This window comes from Taudactylus pleione, unplaced genomic scaffold (genome assembly GCF_031769625.1).
Source record: "Taudactylus pleione unplaced genomic scaffold, aTauple2 ptg000289l, whole genome shotgun sequence".
Lineage (NCBI taxonomy): Eukaryota > Metazoa > Chordata > Amphibia > Anura > Myobatrachidae > Taudactylus > Taudactylus pleione.
Genome location: NW_028284691.1, coordinates 499,408 through 522,234, shown reverse-complemented (window position 1 = coordinate 522,234; position 22,827 = coordinate 499,408). Strand labels below are relative to the sequence as shown.

The following is a 22,827-nucleotide window of genomic DNA, read 5'->3' as shown; positions in this document are numbered from 1 at the left end:
ATTGGCCGTTATGTTTATATCAATATGAATAGCTTCCATTTATCAGTGTCCCCCATCCATTATTCACATAAAAAAATAAACACAGCACACTATTTGATGTTGTCTATGTACCATCTATTGCTACAGTGTAATATTTTTATTACTGCCCACAATCAAACCCCCTACTCCAATACTAATTGAAACTTGATTACTTGTTCCTACAGCATAATGACTCCATCATGTTTGTCCTGATTTCCCAAGAAGTACTTCGATAAAAAATTGGCATGCTCTCCCAATTGGTAGTGGGATCAGCAGCGTATCTGTCATGGGTGATGGCTATGATGCCTACGGACACATGGGCAGTGTCGGACTGGAGCATGAAGTGCCCACCGGGAGAATGCAGTGGAAGGGCCCCAAGCTTTGTGGTGTGGACAGTTACCACAGGGGATGAGGCCAGACCCAAAGAGACTTGGACAGACATTAGAGACCATGTAACTGGCCCTCAAATAGAGTAGCAATATATAAATTCAGTGCACAGTCTGGAGCCTGACATTAAATCTAGTGATGGAGCCCTTAGGCAGTGGGGCCTACCGGGGATTTCCCCTGTACCCCTGTGGGCCAGTCCAACCCTGCCCATGGGCTCACAGGGACCCCACTCCACACACCTTTCCTGCCAGGACTGTCCAATATGTTATTATGACTGCTGTGCGGTGCACCCCCCTCCGCACAGGGGCTGGCAAAGAATCTGGCACTGTGCCAAAGTGTTTGCTCTCTTCTGCACATGCGCTGTCTTTGGGAATATATCACTGGAAAGATGGCGACGCCAGTAACAGGTATAAGGAGGCTGCACACAGGCCCCTAGCTCTTAAATGCTTTTGAATGATCTTTAATCTTCAGACACTCTATTAGCTCCCTCCTTGCTATGAAAGGCCCGCTATTTACCAAATCTGATTCAGATTCCTGTAAGTAGTGTTCTATAGACCACCCAGGGGAAGAACTCCCACCAAAGTGCAGAATATTGAATTGTTGCCATAATGCACGTTTTGGCCATAGCCCAGTGCACAAAGTGTGACTTTTGTAACTTTCTTGTCATGTTAAGTGCACATTTTTATGTCACAATAACTACCTCTGTTATATTATACCACACAACACAAATTAGAGTTCCATGTAAGTCTTGGAGTTGTTGATGATGATGATTGTTGATCTTTGCAATGGATGTACTCAAAATACAGACTTGGACAAGTAAATGTGCAGAGACGCATCTTTGCCCATATACAAACAGGACTTCTTTATTTTTAGGGATGGGTAGTTTTTTTAATAGCTCATTTAACGTTTGCATTTAAACACGTTCAACACTACATCATGCCCTAAATGTGCATACCTAACTGAATGTGAACACCTTTACACCTGGTTGTTAAGAACTTTTCTAGATATTATACAAATAGAGACCCCACTTAATGCTGAGGTGTGTTCCTTGGTGAGGAAGTGCTATGCAAAAGTTCTCTGCAGGGTCATTATACACATGAAAGTGCTCTGCAGGGTCATTATACACTTGAAAGTGCTCTGCGGAGTCATTATACACAGTTCAAACAGGCGCGAACATCAATCGGTGAGGGAGTAAGATAATGTGGAGGCACATTGTGAACCAAGTATAAGTGAAGCTTTCTCATTGAATGAGTCAATGGTGGCTGCACATGCACATTGTAACAATTCAATGCTTGGCAAGGTAGTGCGGGGCCTCTCTGCATTGAAGTTGGACTGGACTTTGAGATTAGATTAGGCAATATTATACCCAGAAAGGCTGCAGATTACAGGAGCACTGAAGACCCACAAGGAGGTGAATATCCTGAATCTTACCTGCATATTTTCCTCCTCTGTTTCTTTGCACAAAGCAAGCAACTAGCATTAATAATGTTAAAAGAGCTACTGCACACATCAGTCCAATGAACCATCCTTGAGTAGAGAGACCTTGGGATGCATTAGTATAAGCTGCAATATAAAACACATACATAGATGTAATATTCTCATTGCAAACATTATATTGCCAGAAATCCTATTGGTAGAATATCCTACAGCTCATCTAAATCAGTACACTTATCCTCCAATATCAGAATTATTATATATATTGTTTTATTTATAATGAGCTGACATTTTAACCAGCGCTACACATTGAGGAGATCATGGTACAAACAAATAACATAGAATAAGGTGAAAAAGAACTTTTAGATGTCCCAAACAAGCTTTCAATAATCTAAGAGGTGTGGGGTGCATGCAATACATTAAGTAGCAAAATACATATTTTTGAAACTGTAGAAAAAGAAATAGGGTAATAACAGCCATTTATTTTACCCTTATATTTACAAATGGTGAAAGAGAAAAAAAAGTACTCTCCTATTTGGGGTACTGATCCACCAAAATCCAGTGTATAATACGTAACTTTTAATAATATAGGCTAAAATGAGAGGCAGGTCTCAGATGCAAACAGAAAAAAAAAAACCATAGAAGACATTCACCATTAGGTATTGTACCCGATCAGTAAGGTCTGAAACAATGGGCCAGAACGGTGTTGACATAATACACAAATCTGGTGCCAGAGTGCATCTACCTAGATATGGTATTAGATTCCACCATATGTCAGCACTTACCCATATCTTATAATAATACCATCAAACAATGTTAGGAACAGGCAAGCAGTAAAGACATATTTTAGTGTATAATACACTACTTATTGTTCCCCCAATTGGGGATAAATAAAATTCAGCTATCCCCTGGCGAAAATAAAAGAAAGAAATTAAATAATATGCAGATTAGATCCTGGATACGTAATAATGGCAACCACCAATATTAAAAAATCATTCCTCAGAAGAAGCAATTTGTATGGCACAGGAAACAGTTGTTCCAAAATAAAAGTCCACCTTGAAATGGTTGTGGATCCACCCTCTGATTATGGACTGTTTATGTGTTACTGTATCCAAGCTGTAATCAGGTAGCCGTCCATAATTTCATACATATCAGTGTACAGCATGCATTGAAAGAACAGTGTGTACCCTAGATACAAATATGTGAGAATGCTCTAAGAGTTTAAGAATAATCCTAGAGAGTCAATATGAATGTCCCCATTTATTCCTATGAGAGTGACCAGGAGTGATCGATCACTAGCGTCGTGCTCCCATAGGAAGAAGTTAAAAGTATATTTTTATTTGGTGTCTGTGTACTGCCATTATTGTAATATTTTCATTACAGGTGCTCTAGAGATGTCAGCAAGTCCTGTCTGCCAGGACATGCTGGCACTTGTGGTGTTCCAAGTGCCAGCACACCCTGGCAGCCCTTACAATTGGGTATGACAGGGCTAGCTGAAACTTATAGTGTGCCAGTAAAGGACAAAATTAAATGATTACTAACACTTTTTTAATCCCACACCCAAAGCACCAGGGGATTGGGGAGTAACCCTACTGCTGGTTATAAACAGGAAGGAGTTGTATGTGAGCCCAATCCTCCAGGGGAAGTCATTGGTGCCAAATGGTTGGAACCATCCCAAGCTGGTAAAGCCTAGTGCTGTTTAGTGGAAATTGTGGCAACTCCATGCTCTTTGTCCCCCGGATTTCTTCACTTCCAGACTATGTTTAAAGGCCTATGGCTGGTTAACAATTTTGGGGGACCCCACACCGTTTTTGTTGATTTTTTTTTGTAAATATAGAAGCCTGCATAGATCCTTGGAATCTGTGCAGTACTTGAAACCTGGGATAGGGGGTAGAAACTGACAGGGATTGAAGGCGGGTTCTTTTCAGGAAGTCTAAAAGAGAAAGTTTACCTCAAAACTGCTGGATATAGTGTTAGGTATTGGTAAATTTAAAGGATAGCCCAATACCAGCAGTCAATAAGGAGGGTGGTGGCCTAGAAAATATGGAAAGTGCACAAAACAAAAAGAGGCAATTGGATTTTAGGGGTATCAGTACTTGTACCATTGTAAATCAAACAGATGTGGATCTTATGTAAAACTTATTAACTCACATATATTTAATAAATGAAAAATGACATAATCAAGGACTAACACAATGTAAAAAACATGAATAATGGTGCAAACTTAACTGTGTAGTATTGATCTGCTACTCATTTTCCAATACCAATACTGTTCTGGACACTAAATAGACTCCTATTTTAGGTTGGGTACAGGATAACGGCGGTCAGAATCCTGACGCCAGCATCCCAACGGGGTCACAATCATGACAGAAGGAGGTAAGTATATTCTCCTATCTCTACCCCTCCTTCACCGCACCCTAAACCTAACCCTCCCCCCTAGTAAGGGGCGCTGACAGACGTGGCGGGCTCAGGTGGAAGGGGCAAGGCCTAATCGTGGAAAGCATGGCCACGCCCCCTTAGGATAAAAAAACAAAAACTTTTTGCAGCCCTGTAAGCCCCACAGCCCGGCGCAAAGCCAGGAGGGGGCACGATCAGTGTGATCGCTCCCCCCCACAGGCATAGATAGGAGACTAAACAATAAAATGTATGCTAGCACTGGCACTCACCTTGTAAACTCTATGTGACTTGAAAATTGGGTTAATTGGTTGCAGCTGCCAATCTAAGAAAAATGTGTATTATTTCCAAAAACATAAGCTAAGAAAATTGGCTGCGCAATCCCATTAAAATCCAATCCAGCTATTGAGTATATAAACAGATTTATTGCCACAATCCCATACATATAAAATATACATACTTGTATACACATAAAAAAACAAATATAGAATGCACAGATCAATGATACAGTTTAAAGTCTATTTCTATCCAAAGCAGCTGTATCAAATTAAAAATGTCCCCGAATTTGTAACAAATATCTCTCTGTGCAAGATACAAAACTAAAAAATATAATGTTCACATATATAAGAATATGTATATACTCTGTGAGAGTTCCTCATTGGGATAATCCTGATAAAACGGGTTTATGTTCAATGATGGAAATGTATACTCTCCTCTGTGGATGTTTATATTGTTCCTTTATGTTATAAAGTGGATAGGTAATTACCACATCCATGTAGCACTCCTTATTGTGAATAGCTACTGCCGTTTCGATCCCTGGCAACCTCCGTAGAGTATCCTGATCTCAGGTTCCAATGGCCGGCGTGTAATATGACCGCATACAGTGGACTTATAAGGAGAAGATGCTTCTTATATCCAGGCACCCAGTTTGTCTCCTGTCTGGTCTTAGCAATGTGCTATTGTCGGATGGAGCGGCCGTTGTCAATCTGGGATCCCGTCAGGTAGTACGGACCTCGGCTCCTGGGGCTGATATCAGCCTACAGCGCTACTGGCATCGGGTTCATTGGTAAGTGCTGTTTTACCATATGGTGACTGATTTCAAGTCAGGTTGTCCCGCTCAGCAGCCGCAAGCAGTCTCCCACTGCAGCCCAGCACACAGCAGCGTGTGCAGGGCTGCTGTGAGGGAGAGGGGTGTGCCGCTGAGCCCCTCCAGCAAGGCTGGGCCTGGGTAATTAGTACCCGCTTCCCCCCCTCTCGGCGCCCCTGCCCCTAGTGTCTAAACCTAACCTCCCTCATCTAGTGCCTAACCCCTAACCCTAATCCTTATTGTCAGGATGCCGGTTGTAGGGATGCTGGCTCTGGGATTCTAATTGGTGTTGGGATTCTGGCGCCAGCATACTGAGCGCAGGCATCCTGACAGCTGGCATAATAAATACATCACCCTATTTTACCTTTAAGTCAGTGGTTCAAGAAGTAGATAATGATTTTGAATTCCCAATATCCATGAGCAATTGTGTTTTAGATCATTTCTATTGTGACGTTTGCACCATGAAATATTCATGTTGTTTACATTGTGTTAGTCCTCATGAGTCTTTTTTAAAATGAATATGCTTTAATATAGGTCATTTTTTTATACAATATATAGCTGCGTTAATAAGTTTTACATAAGAGTCATGTCTCTGTTTTATTTAGAATTGAAGTACAGATACCCTAAAGCGCAGTTGTCTTTTTTTGAATTGTGCTCTTATTAGCTGATCAAAGCGACGTTTAGTAAATGCTACATTTTGAGCTTAGAACCCACTGAAAATCCCCTCAGTTTCTAAACCCCAGAAAACCCACCGCTCAGTAAATATATCTCTATGTGAAAAGAGAAAAAAGGGCATAGCACACCAACATCACACCCTCATCCAACTGTATAGTATGGTGAGGGAAGCATCATGATTTGGGGCTGCTTTGCTGCCTCCAGGCTTTTACCTCTAACTCTCCATGACAGGAAAATTAATTCCAAAGTTTATATAGACTTTATGCAGGAGAATATAATGATAACTCTCCGCCAAATGAAGCTCAAAAGTAACGACCCAAAACTAAATGGCTTCAACTGGAGAAAATGCACCTTGTGGAGTGGTCCAGTTGGAGTCCTGACCGCAACCTGATTGAGAAGCTGTTGCATGACCTGAATAAAAATGGCTCACACCGTACATACATCCTAAGAATGTTGCTGAAGTGAAACAGTTTTGTGAGGAGCAATGGTCCAAAATACCTCCTAGCTGTTGTTTCAGGTCTGATCTGCAGCTACAGGAATGTCTGGTTAAGGTTATTGCTGCCAAAGAATTGTCAACCAATTATTAAATCCATGGGTTCACATACTTTTTCCACCCTGCACTGTGAATGTTTACATAGACCATTCAATAAATACATCAAAACATATAATCCTTTGTGCGGCATTAGTTTAAGCAAACTGTGATTGTCTATTCATGTGACTTAAGGAGCCCATACATCTGCGCTGTATTGGCCCAATTCCTCGTTCTGTCGGGGAATCGGGGAAATCCAACATGTTGGAAATCCTCGATTCACTGATCTTGACCAAAACGGTGAGTCTGGGATTTTGAACATGCTGTTTTTCCCTGATCTGCCGACAGATCGACGATCATTGATGTCCGTGGATCAGCGATTTTGATGGTTGATTGGCAGAACAGAGAATCGGGGCTGTAGATCTATATATATATATATATATATATATATATATATATATATATATATATATATCCACTGTATATTTTAACACTATGGCAACTAGAAACATCCTTATGTAGAGAATCTTTCTTATTTGCTAGAACAGAACACTGGTAATGAAGGTTTTTTGCTTTCAATTAGAATTAATTTCAAGGACATATATAGCTTGTAAGTCGATTACGATCCAATAGTCCTAGACTCCTTCATATAACATCTGACTAGCTGGAAAGGCTTTCACTGGATACCTTTAGTTATAAATTTAGTTATAATAAAATAGGTTAGTTCAGCAAGTATAGGATTAGAAGAGAAGCAGATTAGTATAATAGCAATTCTTTGCAATCTAGCAGGCAATATTAAGCATTGTAATTACAAAATCACCTCCCTAGACACATAACAAGCGTCAGCACAAACCTATAGCAGGAACTTTGGCAGCGAGAACAGGAGTGTGAGCTGGAGAAGAAGAGATAGTAGAGAATTCTGAAAAAGAGAGGAAATAAGAATTTGCTTATATTTTTAACTAGGCACACATAGCGGCTTCCTCATCTCTGTCACTGACACGGTTTCTGAAATTCACCTTAATATAATAATCACTGCAGACAATGTTATGGTTTGCAAAATATTGTCATCTTATTAGAATATATAGTACAATAATTAATAATGCCACCAGGCAATAATTGAAAGGTTATGTTACCACATTGAGACACAAAATGTTATTGTTAAAATTCAAAATTGAGCACTGACTAAGAAAGCCTCTACTAGAGGTAAATTTACTAAGACACTGGACCTCATTCAGAGTCGGTCGTTGCGGTCGCACGGTCCTACGCCACCGATGTTCGCTGAACTGCGCATGCGTGAAGTTCGCAATGCGCGTGCGCAAACTAGCTGCTACGATCAGAAATTTCTCTCTCCTTGAACACAGCCAGGTCGGTAGTTTGAGTGACAGAATGAGGCATTTGTGGGTGGTAACAGGGGAAGGTGCTTGAAAACGGGGGAGTGGAGATCCCAACGCAGGCGTGCCTAATTATGCGTACGGCGTTTTATGGGAGTGCATAATTAACAAAGTAGTGTCATGGCACACGTGACATGGGTGGTTTGTACACTGACCTGATCGTAGTGCTTAAGAGAGGGTGTGGTCAACCTTAAGGTCTACGATCAGTTTCGATGGTTCCCGATGGTCTCGATTAATCCTTATATGCCCGGAGATGACGTGTAATGCGTACGAGAAGGGGGCGTATTTTTTGTTTTCCAGCCGCTTCCTCCCCTTGGTCGGCCAGCTAACGATCCGATCTTAAGGACGCAACATGCGAGTGCATCATTTGCATATCCGGCCCCTTTTCCCGTACGACCGTGCAGCCGCAACGACCGACTCTGAATGAGGTCCACAGTGTGGTATCCCCCTGCCCAGGGGTGTATTTATAATGGGTGCACGGTGTGTGGTGCACATGGGCCCCTAGGTCCAGGGGGGTCCACACCACACACCCTGCACCCATATTTAGTTATACTTACCTTTCCTTAGATTCTGATGTTCTGGCCTGCAGCGCCGCACCGGAATTACAGGGAAATGGGCGGTGGGCATTTTCTCTGTGACTCGTGCATGCGCAGACAAGATGTCCCTGGGCAAATGGCACGGCCGCCATTTTCCCGGAGACCCGTGCATGAGCAGTAGATTCTGGCATGAAGCCAGAATCTACTGCGCTGACAGAGAGGAGGGGGTCCAAACGGAGGCTGCACACGGGCCCCCTCCTCTCATAATATGCCTCTGCCCCTGCCACAGCATTTACCAGCCCCAAACAGGTCACCCCAGGGCAGGCTTTCTGGGACCTGTAGTGCCACTGTAAAGAACAATATTATTTCTTTCTTTTACACATTACCTCTGCACCCACCGCCAGCAGGGGTGTGGGAAAGAACTTTCAGCCCAGTACTGGTTGATCCGCAGGAGGGGGGACCCCATTTTATTTTTGGAGTCCACACTTTCCAAGGATTGCCATCCCTGGGCTGACCAGTTTGCGGTAGGTGAATGCTTTGCAAGGAGGACCTCACACTGTTTGAGTGAGACAGTCTGCAGTGGTATATATTGTTTTCATCACAGTTTGTCTACCTAAAATCTTTGTAAAAATTATTACACCCTATAAATGATAGAAAAGGCCAATTATCTGGATTACTCATTACTTTGTGTGTTCTATATGTCAGCACTGAGGTCCCACTATTGAGTGCATGCTCATTTATCACGCTGAAACACTGATTACAGATTTGAAAGAATTTGTAGATTCATTCATCAAGATTAAGCACCAAATATACAAGTGTGACCTTCAAAAAGCACTGCTTGTAATGTTCAGCTTCTCAATAATAATATTCCACTCTAATACACTCTCATAGAGCTTTCAAATATCTTAATTTCCTATTATCAATCAGCTCCTATTACTCTATTTGCACACTCCTACTTTAATTCAAATATACTTTGTTTCAATCCATAACATTTCTGACACAGTGGGGTATATTTACTAAAGTACAGGTTTTTAGAAGATGAGATGTTGCCCATAGCTACCTACATATTCCACTGAACATTCTAGAAGATAATAATTAGAATCTGATTGGTTGGTATGGGCAACATCTCCACTTCTAAAAACCTGCACTTAAATATGCCCCAGTGTCTCTATTTCAATCTTGATCACCATGCTCACAAGAATCACTTATATTACACAAAAAAGATGTCAATCAAAGATCAGTATGAGACAAACTTGGATCTTTTTGCACATGTAAAGGTCTGAGTTTATCTCAAAACTCACCAAATGTAATAGCCTGCAAACTTGTGAGTTTGAGGCTTTTACATAATGCGAGTACCAGTGAGTTTTCTTCTATGAAAACTCAGACTTTTTAATGCGACTAGCATTAAAAGGTCAGAGTTATACAGAAGCCTACACAGATCAGTAAGATCTGTGAAGGCTTCTGTGTTGTAAAAAAAAAAAAAAAAAATGATGTGCACCCCCTCCCCACAAGCAGGGGCATATTTATAATGGGTGCAAGGTGTGCGGTGCACACAGGCCCCTGGGTCCAGGGGGGCCCACACCGCACACCATGCACCCATAGTTAATTATACACACCTTTCTGCATATTCCAGTGTGCTGCTCTTGCAGAGAGGAGGGGGCCCAAACGGAGGCTGTACACGGGCACTCTCCTCTCTGAAAACGCCCCTGCCCTCAAGCATAACCAGCCTGGGCTCTAACGAGCCTTTCCTAGTACTTAAAATACAGGGGAAAAAATGCATAGAGGGTCCCATGTATTTTAAGAACCAGCACTGGGCTATACTGAGCCTGTCCTGGTTCTTAAAATACAGGGGAAAAAATGTGTAGGGGTCCCCTGTATTTTAAGAACCAGCACAGGCCTGAGCTAAGCCAGTCCTGGTTGTGGAAATACAGGGGACAAAATGAGTAAGGGTCTCCTGTATTTTCCATAACCAGCACTGAACTCTTTCTAGTGGGGGTGTAATGCCACAGCCAGGGGAACCCTTTCATCGGGTGCCCTGGCCAAAGCATTACACCTGACCGCTAGTCAGTCCAGGACCGGTTCAGCATAGCCCAGTGCTGGTTCTGAAAATACGGGGGATCCCTACACATTTTTTCCTTGTATTTTAAGAACCAGGACAGGCTCTACAGAGCCCAGGGCTGATTATGCTTGTGGGGTGGGGTGCACATAATTTTTTACAATTTTCTTTTATTGTCACTGTTTGCTTTTTTTTTTACGCACAGAAAGATGCACAGATCTTATGATTTTACAAGATTTCACACAGTAATAGTATACAAAACACTCGCACTCTATTACATTGCCCAAGTTCCATGCTCACAATGGCAAAACATCGGAGGCGTGTTTTGCCACTGCGAGTTGCGGAAGTGTGAGAAACATGCGAGTTTGCATGTTCTCACACCCTATTACATAGGGTGAGTTCTGAAAATGTGCGAATATAGCTCTATACTCACACTTTTTCTAAACTCACACCCTATTACATGTCACCCACAGTCAGGGGTGTATCTATAATGGGTGCGGGGAACACGGGCCCCTGGGTCCAGGGGGGCCCCGCACCGCACACCCTGTACCCATAATATTACTTACCTCTCTGGAGTCCCACGTCGGCGCGGGGGTCCGACGCTGTAAAACTACTGGAAAATGGCCACCGCGGTGGCCATTTTCCTGTCATTTGCGTATGCGCAGTACAGGGAAAATGGCCACCATGGCCATTTTCCCGGTGTCCTGTGCATTCATTATAGACTCTGGGCACACTCTAGTGCCCAGAGTCTATTAACTCTGGCGCTGGCCGAGAGGAGGGGGCATGTGTCGGAGACTGCACACGGGCCCCCTTCTCTCTAGAAACGCCCCTGCCCACAATGTCAGAAATTTTATGGATTGAAACAAAGTATCTTTGAATTAATGTAGGTGTGTATAAAAAGAGCAATAGGAGCTTATTGATAATGGGAAATGAAGATATGTGAAAGCTCTATGAGAGTGTATTAGAGTGGGATATTATAAGTGAGAAACTGAATGTTACAAGCAGCACTTTTTGAAGGTCACACTTTTATATTTGGTGCTTATTTTTTTTTTAGAACAGCTGGTTGAATTGTTCTTATGGGGTCTATTTATCAAGCAGTGAAAAGTGTGGAGAAGTGGACCAGTGGAGAAGTTGCCCATAGCAACCAATCAGCTTCTACCTATTATTTTATAGACTATACTTGACAAATGCTACTTGAAAGCTGATTGGTTGCTATGAGCAACTTGTCCACTGGTTCACTTCTCCACACTTTTCACTGCTTGATAACTAGACCCCTTAGTGTGAAGGAGAGCTGCAGCTGAGAAACGCTCCATTTGGAGTCTCACAAACAGGACTATCATTCATCAAGATATTTACAAGTAGAGTAGAAATACTAAGATCACTTACTTGGTAGTGCCAGTGCCAGTCCTTCCTCACTCACAGGCTTGCTACAGCCCATTCGTGTACATGCCTGTAGGTAGAATTTGTACTTTGTTCCTACTTCAAGACGGGGAACTTTCTGGCTGACTGCCTCTGGGTTTGTTATGGTGATATTACTTAAAATTCCAGATACATTGCTTTCATTAACTGAAAGACAGAAAAGTTACATTTAACTGGAAGCTTCTAAAAATATCTGTGCATGTATACATGTGAATATCTTTGTACATCCTGCATACATATGGGATGCATTTGAGTTATTTTTGTTAAGAGATAGAGGGGGAGAGGCAGGGCCTAACTGGCCATCTGGCCCTTCTGGCAAATTCCAGGAGGGCTGATACGACCCAAAAGCAGAGCAGCTCCACCTCCCTTCTTGACTGGCATGCAGGCAGATGTTATGTGCTGCCCTCGTGACTTACGACACTCCCCTGTGAGGTGTAGCCACACCCCTTTCTTATGTGCGCCAGGGCCGATCTACAGCTCCAGTTAGGGATAAACATAAAATCAAGCAAAACTATCCATGGTTATAAAGACGCAGCAGTGAAGCAAATAGCGGCCATCTCTGAATCAGGCCCAGTTGCGATTTCAGCCACATGTACAGAGAATTGTATTGATATATATTGAAAATGTATTGCGCTTTCCTGGGAGGTGGGTATTCAGACACACGGAGATGGTCTAACTTATGGGTGTGTTATAGGAGTCTCTTGGGTGTGCGGCTGAAGTGTTTGCATACACACAAGGCCGTAGAGAGCATCTTATGGGTGTTGTTATAGTCAGCGCTGCAGCTGCTGCATACAGTGCAGAGCGGCTCCTGAGGCCGAACACCAGTGATCAGCGTCACGGACATGATGTGTCGCGTGACGCTGATGAGGGGACACGGAAGCCGCTCTGCTGCACTGTGCCTATTACTAGTGTGCATTCACAATACCAGACTCCATGCTTTAAACCAATAAGGGAGGGGTGCTAGTCCATGCTGAAGGTGTCTCATGCCTTCAGGTGTGCAAAGAAGCACACTAAATGGAGTGTACAGTATAGGCAAGGGTCCTAGACTGCATACCCTGAATATATATAATGGGAGGTGCTACCTGTTGGGACTATTAATGCAGGCACAGAAAAAGAAAAATCACAGGTGCACAACTCCAAATTACTAATTATATATAAATACATTATGCAATAAAATGTAGCAATAAATAAATAGAGGTTTTTAGCATAATCATGGCCAAGGTTATGGGCCTACCCACCATCATTAGAGCGATGCCCTGGGGTGGCTCGGCTGAGCTGGTTTGGGGGTGGCCTGCGCTCTGGATTTGAACCATAGTATGTTAGGGATCTACCCTACAGAGGTTACCTGGATATGGTGGGTAGGCCCATAACCTTGGCCATGATTATGCTAAAAACCTCTATTTATGGCAAAAATGTATTTATATATATATATATATATATAAAGTAATTTGGAGTTGTGCACCTGTGATTTGTCTCCCTCGCATAGCACAGAAAGTCACACAGAAAGTGGCTGTAGTTGCTGGAAGCTGCAGAAGCCAGATATACTGTACTACCTTATCCATAGGGCTAATGCCGGGTTTGTGCTTCTTCAAGAGGAAAGCCTTTCCATCCACTGATTTTACTGCAACCACCGCAACCGCCATCATTTGTATCAGCACTTGCAACAACTCCATGCTAGGTACTAGAGCTCCGTTAGAAACAATGGCCCTCATTCAGAGCCACTCGCAAACAGCAGTACGCTCGTTGCGTTCCGATGTTGACTAACCACGCATGCGTCGGTGTTACACTGCGCATGTGCGTATGGCAGTTTGCGAGCTTTTTATCTGTCGTTCCTAAAATAGCGTACAGGAAGTGACATGTCAAATGTGATTGACAGAACAGGGCGTTTTTGGGTGTTGACGGGGGTGGAGATGGAAAAACGCAGGCGTGGCGAGGCGTTTTTGGGGCGTACATACATTAGCAGATGCGAACGTCAAATGTGTTCGGACCGTCACATACGTCACTGGAACATCCTCTTTCCCTTCAAAATGCTCGCACAGTTTAGGGTCTGGATTACTCGACCACATTGGCGATGGCCTTCTCCTCCGTCCCGGGACTCCACGATGTTGCAGCGATTAATCGCGGGTGGTCACAAAAGCAATTAGTGTTGTATTGAAAACCGGCTTGGTATGTGTTTGGAAAGCAGTTTATTGGGATAGCACAAAACCGTACGCAGGTGGAAATCATACCTGCTAATGTCAGGATTACACAATCAATTGGCGTACATTTTTTGGGGTTTTTTTTGGCCTCAATTTGTTGTTTATGGCCTATTGTGACAATAATGTCATCATGTTTTAATTAGCTCCCCTTTTTTTTTTTAATGTGCAATTTGCATCGTTATGTGTTTTTTTAAACGTTCCTTCAAGAGGCCTTTTTTTTATACAAATGAAATGGTTTTTGGTGTCCTTTTTTGCCTTTAGGGCCAGGATTAAATGTAACCCATTTGTCCAATAATGTCACAATACAATGTCAGATTTTTTTCATAAATTTATTGTTTAAACACAAACCAATTGGCATAATATTTTTTTTTTGTTTTTCTGCCAAAGATACTTTTTATCAAAAAAAAAAAATCAATAACTGATAACATAAACGTACAAAAATAACTTAAAAACATTTCACAAGAAAGGAGAGGGAAGTTTTGACCAGAAAGGAATATGAGCCAAGCACAGAAGGAGTGTGGGAAAAGTCGCCATTGCTGTCACCGTTTTTTCGCCCGTTTGGATGGGGGAGGGTGGGCGCCAGACCGGGTCCGGGATGCCATCAGGCTGGCCTGTCCAGAGGCAGATGTTGTGGCCTCTGGACTAGGCACAGGGCTAGGCACATTTGGAGGATTGGCTGATGTTGTGCCAGAGGTGGAGGATCCAGATGTTCCGGCAGGAAGGGAGGTCGGCTCCACCATGTGCTGTCGAACGAGCTGCTCCAGGGCATCGGCGATGCGGATGTTGGCCCTGGTATTTTCCGCCAGGGCCTGACCAATGGTCACGTTGGCCGCAGCATTTTGCTCCAGGGCCTCAGCCACCCGTAGCAGACTGGCGTCCATCCTCTGCAGAATCTCCGTATGGAAATCCGATTTGAAATTGAGTTCTGTGAGGAGGCCCACTGCCTGCGAGGAGGCACGCCCTGGACTGGCTTCTGCAGGGTCCTCAGCCGGATGTACTGGTTCCTCCCCTGCAGAGCCAGCAGAAATTCTGCGGCCAAGGCTTCCCTCTGGAGCAGACTCATCCGCCTGTGTCTCTGTTGGAAAAATGAGAAAAGACTCACATTAGAATCTACATATTGGCACAATAGCATTTCAGAGTTGGTGACATCACAATACTTACCTGGGCCAACATGAGGAGCCGCAAAGTCTGGCATGTCCGTATCCATGTTGGACACGCCAAACACCTCCACAGGCTGCACACACCCCTGTGCCAGCTCTTCTAAATCCGTCAACTCCAATGACACAGGGGTGGGACCCCCACCTGTCCCCCTTGCATGCCTAGCCCTGTCCGCGAGTTTTTGCTTTAGGCGATATTTGAAGTCGCCCCATCTGTGGGGAAAAATGGAAGCCATTATCCTTTGGTTTAAAATGGGGTTTGTTTTTAGGGGGGGCAAGGGTTTACTTACCGCCGTTTGACATCCCGGGCTAGACGGACATAATCACCCACCGTATTGACAGCAACGGCTACCTCTTCCCACATTCTCCACTTCTGGCTTAGACTCATATTCCTGTCTGCCTGTGGCAGGATGTCCACACACTTCTGGATCAAAACCTCCATCTCCTTTTTGTGAAATGTGGCTGCCTTTTTTTTTTGGCCGCTTTGGCCGGAATACTGGGCCCAGCAGCCTCTTCCATGTCATCCTCCTCACCTATTTGTGTAAATTTACAGAATTCACAAAATCACAACTTGCCTCATCTTATGTTTCAAATTAATCGTTGATAGAAAATGCATGAAAGACTTACCGCCTGACTCTTGGGCATTTTTTCCCTGGTCTGTCGCCATGTCTGCGGTCCAAACAAGAAATACACCAGAATTTGAATGTGTTTTCGTGACGTATTTATACATGCGTCCTTATTTTGCGGCCGCATCATTGATTGTGCGGCCCTATGATCCCTCCTTAATTTGTGCGGGAAACGAAACACTATTTATGGCTTGGTGTGTCTCAAGTCGAGGTGGCGTTTTTGGATTGTTGGAGGTTATCTTGGCTGGAGTTTATTGATTGTGTAGAAAGGAGTTGGAGGTTGGAGAATCGTTTGTTGGTTAGATTTGCGTTTTTTTTTCCGTTATCTTTGTTGGTTTATATTTTTGGGACATCGTTTGTTGATTTGGTAAGTTTTGTGAAGTCTAACTTTTGTTCAATTGTTGTTTCATTGTGTTTCGTATATTTTGTAATTTTTGGATACCTAATTTATTCTATTTTAGATTTTGTTTATTTTCGACCCCAAAGACCTTTTGATTTTGCATCTTAGATATTTGCTCTTGGTAAGTCCATTTTTTATCTTGTATTAGCGAACTAATTAGCGCATTTTTAGTAGTTACTCTTGTGACTTGTATTAGCGAACTAATTAGCACATTTTTAGTAGTTACTCTTGTGACTTGTATTAGCGAACTAATTAGCGCATTTTTAGTAGTTACTCTTGTGACTTGTATTAGCGAACTAATTAGCACATTTTTAGTAGTTACTCTTGTGACTTGTATTAGCGAACTAATTAGCGCATTTTTAGTAGTTACTCTTGTGACTTGTATTAGCGAACTAATTAGCACATTTTTAGTAGTTACTCTTGTGACTTGTATTAGCGAACTAATTTGCGCATTTTAAACAGCTTAATAATCATTCTAACTTTTTGATGGTTTAGCTTTCGCTTTTTGAGCCAACATTTCGACCCGTTTTGATGTACTGTGTTAAATGTCGCTTTGCGGTTTTGCTAAATGGGTGTTTGGCATATTTGAACTTTGGTCTAGCACAAAATGTATCCACAAAAATGCACAGAGTGAAATGTGTCAAGTAATTTTGTTGTTTATTTTCAGTTTGGACGAATCATGACAATACCCCGGCATGTAAGCAGCAATGGATGGTATCATCAAGCTAAGTTGTTTTAATATAGTTTGGGGGTGGGTCAAAAGCCTTACTTTAAAATTTTGGAATTTCAGGTTGATCTGAAGAGGATTGTTCTGGCCATGCTCCCGGAAGCCGACCAACCTCAATCTCATCCCAGGCGTAGGCATCGTAGGCATGCAAGGCCCCAGATATTTCGAACACGTGTCACCCTTTTTGGAATGCCCGATGATGAGGTTTTAAGATGCTACCGTCTACCTCCCAAAATCATCATAGACACTCTCTCATTAATAGAAAGTGATCTTGAGCGGCAAATTGACAGTCCAACAGCAATACCACCACTGACGCAATTTATGGCGGTGTTACATTTCTGTGCCTCAGGATCGTTTCAAACAACGGTGGGAATAGTGGCGGGCATCTCCCAATCCTCCTTTTCCCGGATCCTGAGGGCAGTGATGGAGGCACTTTTCAAGCACCTCCATCATTTTATTCAAATGCCTTTGGATATGGGTGCCCTTAGTGTGGCCAAGGCCAATTTTTACCAAATAGCTGGCTTCCCACACATCATAGGGGTTGTGGATGGTACTCACATACCACTTCAGCCTCCAGCACGGCTGGAGGCAATATTTCGAAACAGGAAACACTATCACTCCCTGAATGTAATGGTGGTATGTGATGCCTCCCTCCAGATCCTGTCCCTGAATGCTAAGTTACCAGGAAGTGCACATGACTCCTTCGTCATCCGGCAATCAGGGATATGGCAGAAATTAACCAACCTACAAGCTGGTGATGCGTGGCTTCTGGGTAAGTGGAGACCTTTAGTACATAACACTGTTAAGCTTGATACACAGTGTTCCTGATGTTGTCTCTTATTTTTCACAGGAGACAGTGGATACCCTTGCATGTCCTGGCTGCTCACTCCTTATTTGGCTCCCACACCAGGCTCACAAAGTGAGTATAATTCCGCACTTACAGCCACCAGGCAAGTGGTGGAGCGCTGTATCGGCCTTTTAAAAGGCCGATTCAGATGCCTCCACCGCTCTGGTGGCGAGCTCATGTATTTGCCGGATATGGTGTCGAAAATTGTGGTCCTGTGTGGGATATTTCACAACATCGCCATAAGGAGTGGTGTCCCAATGCAGCCAGAGGATGCCTTACCTGAGGATGGCCCCCCCGAGGTTGGTCGGAGGTCAGTATGTGGGGGGGCCATACGCGATGATGTGGTGGCCAGATTTTTTAGGTAAGTTTGACCCAAACTACAGTGTTTATACCTAATGTGTTCGTGTTTGTTTGCGAACATCTAATTTATTTTTATTTTTTCACCATCTTCTGTTTGTTCACATAATCTTTGCCACTCCAACGCTCACTACTTCCTGCTACCCTTACCAAACCTGGATCTGGTGATTTTGTCCATATATTCTGGAACCCATATCCCAACGCCATGTTTGTGGAATCATGTTGGCATGGTCCTTCGTCAACCAGTTCTTGATTGTTTTTTTTTATTAAATATTTTATTTGTATGTGTTGTATTTGAGATTATCACTGTTTTTTTGTTTTGGGACTGACCACTTTGATTTCTCATTTATGTTGTGAATAAATGTTTGGAGAGTGAAATGGTCTTCCTTTTTTTGGACGTTAACAGCAAGTGGAACCAGGTTAACACACCTTACAATTGACTAAGGGGTAATCCAGTACTGACACCAGTTGATGTAAACTGAAATATGTTTGCAGGTTCCCAACCCACACCAAAAGGAAGCCTGTCCAAACCTTTGGATTTTGAAGATTGGCCTAAGCAGCTTGCACACCAACTAGGAACCTGTAAAATGGCGAAATATCTAATTGACACTACACCCAAAAAGGGAAATGACATTGTTACTGTTATGTGTTTCTTGTGGCTGTTTAACATACAAATACAAAATACAATCTAACTTTTAAAAAATGGAAATCCGTGCAGGAACAGTCTACTTATGTCAGGGAAAACTATTTGTGTTTTAGAAAAAAAGAATGAGCCAGAACGTATATTAGAACTACAAAATTTATTTACTAAACGAAAAAAAACAAAAAAAACTACTGGCGAAGGATGCCAGACAGCCGGTCAAGGGCCACAAGAAGGCCAATTACATGTTGCCGCATCTGGCCAACACAATCCTCCACCTCTTGACGACGCCTCTGTTCCTCTGTGGGTGAGAAAAGTGTGTGGATTAATCAAACAATAGGGAAGCCACATTAAAAAAACCAAAACACAACGAAATCACTCCTAAACCGAAAAAAAAAAAACCAAAACAAAAAGGGGGTGCTGGCAAAAATACAAGGCCTATTTACAAATTCACACAGGTGTGATATGTGTATGTTGAAATCAGCAGGAAGAGGTAAAGGCAAACTGCTAAATCACCAAAAGTAAACCAAACAAGCACGACACATGATTACATACAAACAGTTTGTGGTTAAAAAAAATGAGAAATAAAAACATACCGGGAGCCAAAACGGGAGCTCCGGAAGTCCCTCCATGTTCCTCCTCGGAGGAGCCTTCATTCCCCAAAGAACGGGGAGGGGTAATGATGGACTCCGGGGAGGGGGTAATTGGAAGAGGGGTGGGTGGAGGAGAGGGGGAAGTGGGACGGAGGGGAAGGAGGCCCGACAGTTCCGGGAGAGGGTCTGGGAAGGCTGGGGAGGAGTGGGGTATAGGGGAAATATTTGGGGTGGAGTGTTGGCTGGGGGTTGGGGATAGTGGCCGGGAACGCCGTCTGGCCGGACGGTGACGGCGTAGTCTTGACTGTCCTCCTAAAATATGTCAAACAAATTGAGGTTAGTTTCTGGGCAAATCCGGGGCCCAAATTAAAAAAAAAAAACCAGCAACAAAAAACATGCAAAAAGGAGTAGAATGAAAAAAACAGAAATAGAGGGAAAACAAGCACACGCTGATATGAGGACAAATAATTAATAGGACAGACAGGAAAACATGCACACGCAGATATGAGGACAAATAATTAATAGGACTGACAGGAAAACATGCACACGCAGATATGAGGACAAATAATTAATAGGACAGACAGGAAAACATGCACACGCAGATATGAGGACAAATAATTAATAGGACAGACAGGAAAACATGCACACGCAGATATGAGGACAAATAATTAATAGGACAGACAGGAAAACATGCACACGCAGTTTGCCCCACAAACACAAACATGGAAACCACAATACATAACACTTACTTTCAACGATCTGCATGCGAAAGCATGCCAGCAAGCGGGGCGTTCGCCGTTGCAGGTTTGACCACCTGCGCTCAAGCTGCCCGATGTTGCGGCGTGAACCCATCGACCGCAGGCGGGACCGTGCCTCCGCATACGCGGAGCGCTTCTGCCGGTTGGTGATGGGTGGAGGCTGGCTGGTGATCCGCCTATCCATCACCTCCGTAAGCACCAGCAGCTCGCGCCTGGTGAATGCGGAGGCTCTCATGATGGCAATGGAGTTTTTCATACAAAACATTTTTGATAAAGTGTGGCCAAAATTTCTGATTGGCTAATGTATTTTGGAAATTAACAGGAGCAATTTTATTGGTTAGTGTATGAGTCATGTGTTCAACAGGGCCACAAATCTCTGGAGAGTTATGATAGGCTTGATGCAGTGACATGCGTTTGCAAATTTAAATAAAGAAATGAACCCCGGAAAATATGCGGGGATCCACAGCAATAGAACAATTGTTTAATTGTGGTTCACATGTTTTTTGAACAATAAAAGCGAATGTTCCATCCGTACGTATTCTGCGGGTAAACACAAACACGGACAAGAGTAAAGTTTCTTGCATTGTGTTGAAAAAAAACAAACAATTAAGCTAATTGATACATTGATTGGCATGATACGATTGAGGGAGGTAGGCAGAATAAAGGAGCAGGTAATCGACATCTGACAAGGCCACTTCCAGTTTCACTTGTGCGTGCGTTCCCTTCAAGCCATTTCGGGGATGTACGCTCGCTATTTCGCACGCTCGTTAGTTAGAGGAGGGGTCGCCGGAGTTTAGGGAGGAATTTTAGATGCGAACGAAAATACGAGCGAGCCATTGAATTTAAATATTTTTGTACGTACGCCTAACGTACGTGCGCCCGCTTGCGAGTGGGTCTGAATGAGGGCCAATATTCCCTTATCCATGTGCACGACTCCGAATCGCAAGTGGCGTTTGATAGACACCCATGACACTCCCACAAGACAGGATGGTTCTATACGCTCACATTGCTGCTGTCCCGAAACTCCCAATTTCACGGACAGATCCAACTGAGATGCTTACAAATCAGAATAGGAAGTACATATGTGAAAGTACATAAATTTGCATCGGCACATGCGCTGTATGCAAAACATCGCCATTTGCATCCGTGCACAGAGCTTCATCCAATTAGAATCAGCCCCTTTTGCTGTGATTCTGCTGCACTTTCAAGGGTGCTTTTATTCAACCTGCATTACTGATTGTGCATAGTTGTAGCTGCTCACTACCTTAGTATTGTATGGTCAGATAGCTGTTTACTCAGTCAGGTCACAGCATTTTATTCTGTGGGGGTTTGCATAGCCATTTTGCGTATGACTGCATTTAATTAATGGTTTACAGTTACACAGTGTGCTTTTAAAAAACAAAACTCTTTATGGGAAATCATGTACATACTTATCTGGTGCTGCAGTATGTAGCTGGTCAGTATACCATTTGTCCTCTTTGGTGGTGCCCAGGATAGTGTGAAAGATTCCATGTCAGAACCTTCAATTCTTAGGAGCTGTGGCTGTTCAGGAACTGTGAAACAAGATACAGTATATGAGTACCAGGAAAGTGATTTGAGTCACTAAAGTCACAATACCAGCTGTGTTAAGCTGGGTACACACTTGTCAATATATCTGGTGCCAATCCTGGGATTTACGGGATTGAACAGTACATGAGAATTGATGTGTTTAGCTGGGCAGCGCAGAGTCAGAGCCTGCTGCCTCAGCCCGGCAGGCAGGCAGTGCGGCTGAGTGGGCGTGACGTCAGAGGTCACGCTACGCTGCCCCACGCCTGTCTGCTCCCTCAATAGCCGTGCCTACCCCGCCCGGTTACAGCTACCCTGACATCATCAGTTACTGTTCAATGTCATTCTCTACCATCCATGCGGGCATAGAGGGGGAATATAATCTTGTGGCGAGCGGAGCAAGTCGCCGAGCCCGAAGCGTGGCGAGCGTAGCGAGCCCGCGAGGGGCCGACTTTCTTCTGTTGGTGGACAGTATGGGCAGAAAACTGCATGCCCACCGGCGGAGGTGAGGTGATTTGTAAGCCGGCTGCTCACTGGCCTGACTCCTGAGGCAATTGATAGGAGACAGAGAGTGCCGGGGGACTCTGGAGGGCTGGGTCAGGGGTGGATTGTCACCACTACCACCAGGTACCAGAATGCGCTGCATAGAGGCTATCCTGCTGCCTGGATTCGGAGTGGTCTGCTGTGCTGACTTCTGGACAGTGGAGTGGACTGTCTGGATTCAGAGGGAGAATTAATGAATGTTATTTTTCTTCATATTGTGGTGCTGCTGGGCTGCCTGGGGGGAGGGGGGGGGGGGGCTGAAATGAAAGTTATTTTATTCCTGCTGTGGTGGGTTAAGGTGGGGGTTATATTTTTCTTGTGGGGTTGGGCACTGATAACTGATGTTAGTTTATTCCTGTTAATCCTGTGTTGGGGCTGGGCTGGTGGGAGGGGGGGTAGTATCCCTGTGGGCCTGTGCTTTTGGGCCAGAAGTACAGGCCCACAGGAAAAAAATAGAACTTTCAGGGCTCAGGCCCTCAAAGTAATAAAATAACATTGGAGGGCCATGAA

The 22,827-nt window shown here is 43.7% G+C and overlaps 1 protein-coding gene across 5 annotated transcripts in view; it reads right to left on the bottom strand.

Moving 5' to 3' along the window:
* Positions 1 to 22,827, bottom strand: part of CHL1 (cell adhesion molecule L1 like) — a 193,916-nt gene that overhangs the window by 12,002 nt on the left and 159,087 nt on the right. For 4 of the 5 annotated variants that reach the window (XM_088482453.1, XM_088482454.1, XM_088482452.1 and 1 more), the window contains 4 exons: positions 21,660 to 21,782; positions 11,894 to 12,073; positions 7,378 to 7,443; positions 1,837 to 1,968 (listed from right to left, as the gene is read on the bottom strand). In XM_088482453.1, coding sequence (XP_088338579.1) covers positions 1,837 to 1,968; positions 7,378 to 7,443; positions 11,894 to 12,073; positions 21,660 to 21,782 — 501 coding nt within the window. The remainder of the gene's footprint in view (positions 1 to 1,836; positions 1,969 to 7,377; positions 7,444 to 11,893; positions 12,074 to 21,659; positions 21,783 to 22,827) is intronic. The other variant, XM_088482456.1, reaches the window with a different exon arrangement.